Genomic DNA, 13589 nt, shown 5'->3' with positions numbered 1-13589 from the left:
TCCCGCGAATTAGCGGCGCGCCGGTATGCAGAATTCACGCTTCGTTGTACGCCGGCGTTTCGGCGTTTTCTCATCACTGCGTCGCCCCAAAGCAAAAAAAAAATTCATTTGTTTTTACACCTCCTTGGGGGGAAAAGTGGCTCGTGGGCAATAACTCTCGGTGTAAAACCTGCATATGTTCAGTAATTATTGTTCCAGATTAACACCACACACATTCTGTCAGATCTGCAGCTGCGGGTGATTCGTCAGAGCTGTGTTTGCTTTGCGGCGCTGACGTTTCTTCTATATTTTCTTTAACTTTTTAACGATTGTTACATTTTGTTTGTAATTTCAATCAGAAACTTCTATTTCCTTTTGGCCTCCACCAGCTTGAACATAACGAAACATTTATACGAATGAAGAAAACACAGTCAGAGTCAATATGTGAAAGGAATTACTCACATTGTGCTCAGTTTGCCTCCTTTTTTCCAATGACAATAAACAATTATATATTTTGGCTGAGAACCACAGACAAGATAAAACAGTTTTAAGACAGGTTATGTTCCACAGTTAATAGTTTGGAATTATTGTGCATGTAACGGTGTAAAACCAACAATATGATTGTGACTATAATTCAGGATGTCATCCGGGTGCACTTCGCCCTCCTGCGAGCCATCGACCTGAACATGATGAGTGGAGGGAGCGGCCTCGGGAAGATCTTCCTGGAATTCAAGGAAAGGTTCGTATCCATAAATCAGTGTATTATAATTGTTATTGCACGTGTCGTCTTCTCCATCTGTGTTTCCGCCCCTCTGCTTTCAAGAATTCACATTAGGTTGAGTATCAGTCGAGAAGATCGAAGGGATTAAAATAAAACGTGTTGGTGGAAGAGCTGAGGGAGCAAGTGGGCAAAGAGATATATCCATTCAAGCAAAACCTTCAGAGCACACACACACACACACACACACACACACACACACTCATTTCAGATCACATTAGATTTACAGTTATGACTGTTTACAGCACCTTGAAATGATTTGTTGGTAATAGTTTCAGTTTCTGGTTTAAAATGCTTTGTCTGCCACACATTTCAGTTCAGGGGACACAAACAGCCCAATTTCATCTGGAATGAGCCGGAGCGTTGAAATAGTGCCGTAATAACCTTTAAATTTAAAACTTTAAAGTGTTTCTTTATTGTTGCTCAGAGCATATAAGGTAAAAATGTCTATATTTTTTGAAAAACCAAACAATTACTTCAGAAAAATCTCAATATAAAAGACAATTTTAATGATTCTTTCTGGTGTGGAATCCAGTGAAATGTCTAAAAAAACAAGACTTAAAGTAGAGTAGCTATATTCCATGGCAGTATCACCATTATCTCAGCACGACCCTCAGGCTTCACAAAATGAAAACGCATCATTTTTGTGTTTTCGTTTCAGAAAAGATTTGCATTTACACAGCAATGTTTTGAAAACGTGTCCAGTTTACAGTGAAACACTGTAAAACAAAGTAGTTGGCATGCCGGCGCTGTTGTTTGAAAATTAATGTTTTGTCTGAAACTTTTAAACTTTGGTTGGTGTTTTCACTGGTTGGACTGGAGCCTCGTGTGGGTCCACGGGCCTGATGTTTGACACCTCTGATCTACAACAGTTGATATCCTTAAACAAGTAACAGACTGCTCGAGGCAGTCTGAATAATTTACTATTTACCACATCTGATTTGAAATGATTAATCCTAACCATTTCCCTTGGACGCTGTGCTCAAGAACAAGCAGTGCCGAATCACAGACCGGATACTGGATACAACTTTAAATAATCCGATTTCCCAGTAGGAATGGTTTAATTTGGTGTAAAAGATAATTACAGTTGAACAGTCTTGGAGAAATTTTCACCAAAAACGAGTTGATACGATAAAGATTTGAGTAGGGTGGAGATTAAAAATAAAGAAAAGCTGAGATTTCCTGGCAAGTAGGGTTTTTTTTCCCCCTCTCAGATGAGCTCCATCTTGTCCAGCTGCAGAGCAATGCGTGGATAATTTGCATCCCCGAAGGGGAGCAATGATTTGCCTCCCTGCTGCGCTAAGTGCGTCTGCTTCATAGGTAATGGTAATGACGCTGATGATATGCTCCAGCTCCGGCCTCGGCCCTGATTCCACGCACATTCTCATTCTCCGCCAATAATACTCCTATTTCTCCAAGTCTGAATCTCACTGCACTGCATATGTGTGTGCGTGTGTGTGTGTGTGTGTGTGTACCTGTTCTTGCATACATAACTGCGCATTATTTTCCTCTGCGTGCTGATCCATAATCGTCCCTTCCTCCGATACCTCCGACATGATGTGACACTGCAGACCTCGCCTGGCACTAATAGTCCGAGGCAGCCGCCTGCTCTGTCCGCTCTCCCTCTGTTACACACACACGCATGCACACACTCCTACTGTGTCTCTTTCCTTGTTTGTCTTATCCTGTCGTCTGACTCAACCGTAGTTGGAAATCTTTGATTTGCACGCAATCCTGCACGAGGCCCACGCAGCCAGAGGTCCATGCTGAGAGCAGAGTTCACTCCAACACATCACAGATCTAGTATTAGCAAAACATTTAAGCAGAATTTGTGTATTTGTGTATCATTTGTTGGTAAAGGCAGCCTTGCAGAGGAGACTTTTCTGCACAGGAAATGAATCTATGACACAGAAGCAAGTGGCTGGAAGGGAAGTGAGGACTGAAGACGGCTGCTGTCCGACAAATAGACTGTGACAGTTATAGCTCACCTGTCTGACACGAGGAGACGGCGGACAATATTATCTGCTATTAGACCCTGAGTGATCCTGTCCTCCTGTCGAGGTTGATTCATCAGTAAGTAATGAAGGAGAAGAATGACTGCCGCCTCTCCTGCTCGGGAACGTTCAGGGCAGCTCATTTCTTTTGTGGACTGAATCCAATGTTTAATTAAAAGGAAAACACTCAGGAGTTTTGTCAGAATTTATCACCACATTTAGACTGAAGGTATCCCATTAATGCCTGCAGTTTTTACCTTCTGGAAAGTTAGAACCCTGTCTTTTGAGGTCTTTGTTGTGATGTGCTGTGTCATTGAACCAAAGCAGACCACAGCCCTGCACATGGAGGGAGTTTCTGGTAAGAACATTGAAAAATGAGCAAAGAACAGGTCAGTTATCAATAAGATGGCAGGAGTGCAGCTTAACTTAGAGCTATTCAGATCATCTGTTGAAAATTCCTGTATTTTTCTATTTTTTTATCATTTTATATCACAATATATATCACAGGGTTAAAAAAAATTGTATTTGTTTGATTCATCAACTGATTCCTATTTTGAAAATGTTCCTGCTTCAGAGTTTGCTGCTGGTGGGATTCAATAAAGTTAGATAAAAACAATTCTTAAGCCAAGAAAATCAATCAATCAATCAATCTTCATGTAAAGAGCACTTTTCGTCAAGTAAAATGGAAAAATAAAATGGAGACATACACACCCTCTCCCACTCACCTGAATGTGATAAAATATAGATACACTCCACCTTTGCACCTGACAGTGTGTGTTTTGTAGACCAGCACTCTCATGGACATTCGGATGGGTGCAAAGCACTATTTACATTGTGAGAGTCTGACAGTGAAATGACAGCAGGAACACTTTGCACTGCACTCAGTGTCACTTTGCACTTCCTGTGAGGTGAAACGTAAACATTCCAGTGATGGACCATCATCAAGAATGCATCTGTGTTTTTGTGTAGATTCCAAAGGTTTTTAATGACACTGTAATGAAGGTGTTGATGGAATTCTTCTAATAGCAGTTGCTGAAGAGTTGCTGTTGCTTGTTAAAGTTGCTTTTATAGTTCAAAATCTTCCACACTTTTTTTTTTATTTAGATCATGAGACTGTAAAAGCATTGTAGAAATGTTTAACTTTAAAGTCATGTGGTGTTAACTGAGTCACTGGATCGTCTGAATGGCCTCAAAAATTCAGATTTTCTCGCTTTTTTATCAGTAACGGATGTATGTGATGGTTTGACATTTCATTCCAAAGTTGTGGCTGCTAACACACTCCAAAAATAATCTCTCACCATGAGATTTTCTCTCATACCTGCAAAGATCCATTTGATTTATATTAGTTTCAATGAGGAGACCTATCGATGAACGGCAACTCAACTCACACAAAGTCAAAATTGTAAAACTGTCCTGTAGCATGGAGAAATAATTTTCTTTAAACATATGCAAGCCTAAAAATAGAGGTATGAAACGCCTCATTGTTATGTGAAGGATCTCTGATCCATGGCAGGAATATCTCACGTTTCCCTTCCATTCATGAGCAAATTTGCCGATGACACTCGACTCTTTGTTGCTCTTTACCTTCGGCGACATTCTCTGAAATGCGACACGTGGGTTATTTTAGGAAAACAATTCATTAGATTTGCAGATTTTGTGTGTTGTGTGCTTTCGCTGTCAGTCAGTGATTGACATGTATACCTCCCTCATTATGAGCTGCCGCTGTGGCCGCTCGCTCCTTGGCGATAAACAGTGACCGTGGGATTTGGATTCACTGATGCAGCCCTCTCTTCAGGCATCTTGGCAATTTTCCGCAGGACCTGGCTTGGCATAATTAATTTGGTTATCTATGCTTGTAAGTCCCTGTGACCTTTACAACAATGTGCTTGTATGTTTTTTTTCTCACGTTGGTGCAAAAAGATGAAAAGCTTTTTTTTTGTGTTTGTCATCAAAGTGAATGTCACGCTGAAAATGTCACTGGTTTATCTGTTTTGGACCTGGAACAGGCAGAAAGTGGGCTGAATGAAAATGTGCACTCAGAGAGGACACTATAAACCAAATGGGCATCTAAGTGCCCTCTTGTTGATGTGCTCATTTGCGACATTCCCCAACTCATTTCCGGAGTAATCTGGCTCCCAGATATCTGTGCAGCAGCTAATCGCGGCTGCACTACGAGCCTCTTTAGTGGGAGCCTCCGCTCCATGTTCTCCTTCATTTGCTGTGTGCTGGCACTGCTGAGTGGAGGTGAGGGGGTCCCAATGCCATGTGTCAGAGAATATTAGCTGGCTCCACAGCCTGTCACTTCTGCTTTGCCGGGATATTTCCTCAGTCGGTCTGCTCGGCTCGTGGGGCTCCACAAGGTTGAAGGCCCTGGGCGGAGTTTCTCAAAATTGCACTTTCTGTGAAATAACATGCTCGGCAGCATCCTCATTATGGAGGAGGCCAGCACAGCTGGGCCTAACCTGTACACAGATAAATAGAAAATATGAAGCTTGTCTTCATCTGCAAAGTCTCCTGTCTTGAGTTCACTCAGATGGACCATCGGAGGGTTTGTAACGCCACCAGCAATTTGTTTTTTCACCTGTGGTGATTAAGATACGAATGTCCTGGATTTTAATATTCTTTACATTCTTTCAATATTTATATTTGACATTGTTGGAATAGGTACAATTGTTTTATAAGAGGTGAATCAATAACTGTACTTGCTTAAATATTTAACAAAGGTTAAAGTGTCACTCGAATCACCAGCTCTCTGCTGGATAAAGTGCTTTAGGGATTTTTTTCTTTTGGAATCATTATTGGATGTGAATGTAATGTTTTTAGAATGCAAATGTCAGTTTTAAATCAGAAAAAGCTACAGCATGTATTGCTTTTCGGAAACGAACGTATCACAAGATGAAAAGAAAACGGTGGATTTATTACCAGTGAATTTTTCATTGCTGCTCACTGTTGCTTGGCATTACTTACATATTTCTTTATGGCACTTGTGGATTTATTCCTACTGTTTTGTTATTACATGCTGTTTAGATTTATTCATTTATGAATTGTACATATTTGTTGATACAGCTGCAAGCTGAATTTTACTGTCCTGTATTGTGCTGTGTTTTCATCTTCTTTGTATGGACGGAGAGGTTTCAAATGTAGAAGAAATTCTTGGTCTTGTATGCAACACAGTTATAAGGAGATGGCTACACACTGATACCCGCTTCAGCAAGCAGTTCACCTCCTGTGGAGATCACATCAACTAACAGTGAAAGGATGTTAAAACATGATGTAACTTTTTCTACAATCGAGTGCAGACCTGGGAAATTCACCATTGAAATATTGAATAATCTTGAAGGACAGTTTATCCACCAGCATTTTGCTTCACAGTGTTGTTCTGAGATTGAATTGTTGGATTGCTCATCACTTATTCTCCTCCAAATATAACAAAGCATTGCAAATGCTAATTATTATAATGCCATGGCAGGAATGTGCTTCTCACTGTGTCATGGACCGATTACAGTTGGCTGGATGGGAAGAGCATGGCCGCATGCTGCAGTGAGCTCCAGTGTCAGGAGCACTTTTGTTCCACTGCTTATTTTAAAAGATGTACACGACGACTCTGACTGCCCTCTCAAGTCTCAGACTAAAGGCTGTTAGATGTGTTTCTTGTTTCGTCTGAGTCAAACAAATCAGTGTTGCCGACCAAACTAAGCAATATGGGTGTAAAAAGAAATCTTCTTTTTTACTTTCCATTTTTTTTTTTCAAGCTTTGGTCAGGATTTTTTTTTTTTTTTTTAATTTACAAAAGCAAAGCATCTGTTTATGATTTGTGCTTCGGTTTCTTCAGATGCGACGCTAGTCTGAAAAAAAAAAAAAAAAATCACAGGTCCTGAAATATGCCTGGAAGCGCTGCATGTGTACTCCTGAAGCTGTTGAAGCGCCAATTTCTTTTGAGGATAATTAGTTTTTCACGTTTGTTTGATGGGGAACTAAACAGAATCTCCTTCTACTTCCTCTGTCTTGTAAAGGGAAAGAGCCCAGATCTGCTCTGTGAAATGAGGTTTTCACTGCTGAAACCAACATTTTTCAGAGAACCAAACTAGTTCAGTTTGAACCTTTAATCCACATTTGTTGGGAATTTACAGTGATGTTTTTTCTCTTAAGGTTTTCGCTGTTTCGCCTCTTTGATGAAGAACACAAGCTAAGCATGGAAACATTCGCATAAATGTAATTTGTAATCGTGCCCTCTTGATTCTACACCAATTGATTTGTTCTCTACAGACTTTCTTCAATGTTCTTAAGCCTTGATGTTCATATCCATTGTGCCTGATATTGTTTAAGTCCCTTTTATACGTGATGGAACTCTGAATGTGTGCTGTGGCATTCGGCATCAGGAACGATCACTCTGGCTCTTTATAGTAACTTCATCTGGCAGTGGTCATAATGTTATGGCTGATTGCTCCCCAGCTGAAGCCATCTGGTTCCGATCAGGTGCCCAACAACGATTTTATTAGAGCTTTCCTTCTGAAAAGGTCACCGAGCTGCTTGGGGAACAAATACAGATCAAAGAAATGACGTTGAAAGTGGCTCCAACAAACAGGGATCGGCACAAAGGGGGCAGCCTTCTTTAAAACAGCCCAGCTGGGCAAACAAATCCCTCTTAATCATTTTCATTCACTCGCTGCTTGCTTTTGCCACGAGAAGCATAATTTGGTCCCTTTGAGTGAGTTTTTCTTATTAAAGCCAGGCGATCGCTGATGAATATGAATGAGAACACGGAGACTCGACTCGCTTTTTAACTCCACCAACAATGTGACGAGCGGCGGCGTTTCTTTAACTCTCAGCTTCTGATTGCTTTCACGGTGACGTAACTCCGGTCCTCCGGTTTGAGTCATGAGTCCGCTGGTTAAAAGAAGATCTTCGTGTCACATTAAGTCCTGATAACTGCGCGATTTGTGTCTCCAGCTGATGTCGTTAAACCCTAATTGATCGAGGCCTCCATTAATCTCAGTCACTGGGAGCCGAGTCGAGGCGGGGGGGGGGGGGGGGGGGGGGCATCTCCCCGAGTGTGGATCAAGTCTTAATCAGGGTCTCGTTCGCTCAGGGACCTCACCGCGGGGGGTGTCCTCAAACCCCTCCCCTCCGATCCGCACTTTGCAGCAGCGGGATGAGTGACTTCGACTGGAATCAGCAGATTTATACTCTCAGATATCCTCCCCTGCAAAACATGACTCAGAACATCTTCTAGCCTTTACGTTCTTGTAAGCGTCGCCAAAGCAGGATTATTTATTCAAAGAGATGTTTTTGCATTAATAATGGAGCCTGGTGAGTTTGCACTCAAGTGCTTTGGGAACAGCATGTTCTCAACCCATGGAATTATTTTAATTAAAATTAAAATGAGTCGTATTAGATGTGCTAGTCTGTGTGCCGTACTTTTTGTATCAGTATTTATTTAACCCACAGTGGCTGATGTGTTTATCACCACACCAAGAACTAATTAAAGGGTGCTGTTTTTGTTTTTATGTCTTTATTTACTGAAAAAATGTCCATTTAATCTTAAAAGTCTTATTTTTCACTGCAAACCAGAAACGCATTTAATGAACCAAAAGTACACATCATAGCAGTTTCACACACACACACACACACACACACACACACACAAAAAAAAACTGGGTCACAGAAAGGATCATGGTTAAAACCACATGATTTCAAAACTGCTGGTGTAAGATTTAGGTTTGAAGATGTGAGAAACGGCTCCTTCCATACTTTACTAACGTGACATGTGCTGCCGTCTGTCCATATTCTGCACCCATCCATCGGATCCCAGCTGCGAATCGGTTCATCCCAGGCCACGTTTACATGACCTCTTCAAGTGAAAACAGAAAACTCTGGTTGCATTTTTGAACAATGGCACTGAAAACACAACTTCCAACGTCGGCGTGAAAATGGGGCGTCAGTTCCATGTTTTTCAGTTTTGTGAGGAAACCAGGCCTGGACTCAAACCCATGGATGTATCACTCTGATGTGCTGTGTGTGACTGTACTTGGAGATTTTTTAGCTATGAAAATGAAAATACTGTGCACGATCTTCGAAAAACCTACGGACAAATTTTAGTGAGCCCGTTATCGTTAATTCCACTACAATGTAGCTGTAATTCGACATCTTTTGTGTAAATATTAACAACTATTTTAAATAGTTTAGGTTTCACAACAAGACTTGGCATTTTATTGGTTCCACTTTTGGAATTGCACGTCAGTAACAATTACTGTCAAATAGGAGATCATCATGTCCTGAAGATCTTTCAAAATAGTTCATGTATTTATTTATTTTATTTAGATGGGGCATGTTAAGCATCAAACTTAATTTTTTCATTTTCTTCACAGGATTCTGCAGTGATTCAGAGCAGTATTTTTTTTTTCAATTTCATTTTTCTTAATTTGTTCAACTGTTATTGAGAGCTTTGAAGTAGTTTTTTTTTCTGTGACTGTTTTTATTCAAGACATTCTTTTTCTTTTAAAGATCCTGCTATAAATACCTTATCGAAGTGAGAATTAACTCACAACACCACCTTGTGGTACTATTCGGTATTTGAAAACTACCTTACAGTGCAGCGTAAATCTCTCAGAAACATTGACGTATGACCATCTGCAAACTTCCAGAAGTGGGAAACGAGCGAGTGTCTTCACGTGTTGGTTGCAGCGCTGCTGTGGCGCGTCGGCAGCGCTGCTCTCTGCCTCTCCGAGGCTCCGCCACACTTCAGCTCTCTGCACCGCCTCACCCCGCTCAAGATTCAGATTAACGGGCCGGCGTGCCAACTCCACCAGGGGGCGGGGGGTTTTAGCTCCACACCAGCCGTGCCAATGCCCTACTTTGACTCAGTGAGTGAGCGGGAGGAATGTGTGCCACGTGCGGCGGCATCCTCCAGGCAGGATGACTTTGAACTCCCTCCCAGCTGAACCCACAGATCTGTGTCAGTGTCCCATTGTAATATCTAATGAACGCCGCTCTCATGTCCTCAAAAATTAAGAGATGCTTTCTGTTTTTTTTTTCCCCCCTCGCACACTGATAAGAAGAGCTCTGAAAAGCAACTGATATAAAGGACAGTTTTTCATTAGCGCTCTGTGATCACAGCTTATTGAGAGGAGGCCGCCGCCGCCGCCCCACTGAGTGCTGCCAAGGGATCCCAATATATTCCTCATCGTAATACACTTATTCGCATATTCATTTATCTGCCCCCCCGATGTGCCAAATGTCTTGAACACTGACCCCTCAAATTGTGTTATTAACCTGAAAATTAATGTTGAGTTGTGCGCCTAAAGGCTGGAGGATACGAACCGGTTCACAGCTAATGTGGATTCAGATGATGAGCTCTTGGATGTTTGGGGAAAAAAAAACATTTGGAAAAAAATTTTCTGGTTCTACTTTTCCCTTTCGGTTGAGTGCATTAAGTCTATAATGTGATAGTGGTCTGTTTAAATGTAAATATTGATGGCACGTCACATTGTGTTTTAGAAGAAGTGACCAGGCAGGAGGCCTCATTGTTCTTTGAGGTACTTAGCAGAGGGGTAACATTATTACAGCCATTTTTATAGTTTACACACTTTGATGTATTTCCTCCCTCCTCACCTGAATACTGATGAGCTGTGACAGTGCGTTTGCATTAATGGTTGTGTTTTCCTCTCTCCTAGGTTGTTGATCTATGGCCAGTACTGCAGCCACATGGAGAACGCCCAGAAGACGCTGGACGAGCTAATAGCAACGCGAGAGGATGTCAAGATTAAAGTAGAGGTAATATCCTTTTCATCCTTCCTCAGTGTCGCTGTGCAGAAACAGTATGTTAATAACTACTATATTTTTCATGCAATGTTAATTAAAAAGCTTTTCTATACCATTTGGGTGATTGAATGTTTGACCTTCACCATGTGAACTGATGTCTTGTTGTGAACAGGTACAAGAAAGCTCTAAAAAGCAGTTTATTTTCATTAATTAACACAAGTAGAAGTTGATTTATCAGATGAGATGCCCAAACCAACAAATATCGGGCATGCCTGACCCTTGTTTTTTTTGCAAAAAATATCCAAATATTGCAGCATTTTCTGGATAACTTATGAGACTTATATTATTATCCAGCTTATATATTAAAATATATTGGTATATGCCATTTAGGACCACTAGATGTCACCATATGACAATAGAATGTGGCTACAGTACCAAAGACAACCTCAAATTAGTCCAGATTTTGACTGACAGTCAAGTCAAATGTTGAAAACAAAATAAAAATAAAAATCTAAATGGGAATTTCAAATAAACATCAATAATCTTTGTCCAACAGGGAGCATATCTCTCTGGAAATGTAGTTCCGAAAGGGTTGAATGCATCAAACATAAGTAATCTGTTTCGACTTTCAGTTACTTTTAGTATTTCTGAATATTTCCAGTTTGCTGACACTTAGGATAAAGCTATAAATATACTGTAGCTATAACAAAAATAAATTCAATCCATGTTTCATTTAAGAAATTGAAGCTTCTCTGTAGAGGAAAAAAAACCATTTTTTACAGTAATACATTAAGTTCATAGAACTAGTCACAAATAATTAGGTATGTTAGAGTGAAGCAGACACATACCCGTTGGATCACAGCAGAATATTTTCTATCCATACTGGATGGTACTTGCTCCATTGGTTTGCTTCGCTGAGCTTACAGGAGGACAGAAATGTATTTGTTGCTAATGGTGATAATGGCATAATAAATACGTATATTTGCTCTTTAAATGGCCCCAGATGTCAACTAATTTTGCACAGTTCAGATAAGTGACTAATATCATTTGCATACATGCCCCTAAGCAATATCTCACAACTCTGCATCATCATGAATACGCTATAATTCCTGCTCTCTTATTCCCCTTCAACTGAGCATTATCGTGTTTTGTGTGTTAAACGTACTCCATTTTCAAACAGCGATGCCTGTACGACATTCATGATTTAAATCTGGGTGATTACAACAATTCAGTTTCACTGCAAGATCTGCCTCTTTGTGTGCAACTATTATTTCCTGATCCTCTCTAACCTCCTTTCTCTGACTCTGAACCCGCGGTAAAAAGGGTAACACCTTTATGTAATAGTGGGATTAAGGCAGGGAAATGGCTCGGGAAGCTGTTGACAAATGGAAACGAGGCGATTACAGCCTCGGTAGTTGAATACGCTCCCTCAAAATAGAAGAGCTTTGTGATTGGGCGATTCAGCTTCTTGCCATTCCTCAATAAAAAGACTGTTGTTTTTTTGTAGGCGGATAAGCTCTGGCTGTTAATGCACAGTTGTAGAAACCCACTAAAGAATCGTCTACACACACAGCCATTGTGCGGGAAATCCTATAGGATGACACCCACAGAAGAGGGTTTCTTATGGAGCCTGTCAGGAGTTTATAGAAACGGATTCATTAAGCAGGAATTTGTCCCCCAGCGCGCGTTGCGATTGTGTCTCAAACGGCTGGCACGAGTGGCGCCTTTGTGCCCTGGAAGAATGAACTGGCCTCGTTGCCGTTAATGGGAGGCCTTGTGAATGTGTGGAGGCAAACATCAGCAAGGCAGCAATGAATTATTAAAGAAGGGCTGAATTCTCGTTAGCCTGAAATGTTGGAGGTGTAGTCACAACGCCGTCCGCCTGTGTCACGTCTCCGCAGGAGTGTACCATGAAAGTGCAGGAGGGGAAGTTCAAGCTGCAGGATCTCCTGGTGGTCCCCATGCAGCGGGTCCTGAAGTACCACCTACTACTGAAGGTAGGGGGCTGTGCACATCGCCAGAGATCATTCGCACACACTGTACAGTATTACAGTAAGATTTGTGATTTTTAGGGTTCAGACTGTCTAATTGTTCAAGTTTCAATTGTCTTTTCTAAATTTTTAGATGTATCATTATTGGGACCCGCTTCTTCACGTTATCACAGACATATGTGTCGTGTTTTCCACTGAAATTATGAATGTGACTCTCTGTGGGAGACAATGAAGGAAAAATGAGCCCAACTTGTTTGTTTCCAATCTCTTCCTCCTAGATCCTGTCCACATGAGACTAAACCATCTTTTTTCTCTCCGTTGTTTTTAAAAAGTTTCCCTTCCACACAGCATGACTGCAGGAAATAGATCTGCATCCACACAACAATGACTTAAAACAATGTAGTTCACATGCCAGGCCTTTAGACGGCGCTGTCACTGTGCCACAGAAACACCAAAACACAGAAGAAGACTCGGAGCTGCACATGCAGTGTGCGATGTAAACAAACAACCTCAGAAGATATGGCCTTTTCAAAATAAAACAGCATGAGGAGCTTCTTCAACAAAAATAAACCAATGAGTTGAACAGGAGTTTTACTGTCGGGACGGTCGGACCAGCATTAATACGGAGCCCTGCAGGCTGTTTCGATAGCGGCTAAACTAGCATGTCGCCATACTATGTGTCCAGGGATCATGTCTGCATCATTCAGATGTTCAAAGGGTCGACACCATCTTCAGCCCGGGGTGTGTGATCTTGCTTGGTAGCATGTTTTATCTGATACTGAATGCCTCTGAACACTGTGTGCTGGTGACTTTAGCGTCCAGACAGCCCTCAGTTCGGCTTGCTGTAGCTAGTAGTAAGTGTCAGTTGTTACTTTTTGTCCTGTGACTTGACGACAGACTACAGAGACCAGAGTGATTCACAGCCCATCATCTGGTTTTTCCAGATTGTCCTGCCCCGGGCGGCAGACCCCACACTGACTCATCCCCCTTCATCTGGTTGAAAATGAGATGTTATGACAGATCTAACTGTGGAAGGTCTTTGAGATTAAGTCAGTAACACCACCGTCTCATATTCTCTTGATGACT

General features: G+C 41.4%; 1 protein-coding gene across 1 annotated transcript in view; it reads left to right on the top strand.

The window, feature by feature from the left end:
• vav2 (vav 2 guanine nucleotide exchange factor) overlaps positions 1-13589 on the top strand; it is a 196499-nt gene that overhangs the window by 163747 nt on the left and 19163 nt on the right. Inside the window, 3 exon segments of the mRNA XM_030084142.1 lie at positions 618-718; positions 10425-10524; positions 12414-12509. Coding sequence (XP_029940002.1) covers positions 618-718; positions 10425-10524; positions 12414-12509 — 297 coding nt within the window.

Source organism: Salarias fasciatus (genome assembly GCF_902148845.1).
Source record: "Salarias fasciatus chromosome 7 unlocalized genomic scaffold, fSalaFa1.1 super_scaffold_4, whole genome shotgun sequence".
In the NCBI taxonomy this organism is placed as follows: Eukaryota; Metazoa; Chordata; class Actinopteri; order Blenniiformes; family Blenniidae; genus Salarias; species Salarias fasciatus.
This window is presented reverse-complemented; position numbering and strand designations above follow the sequence as displayed.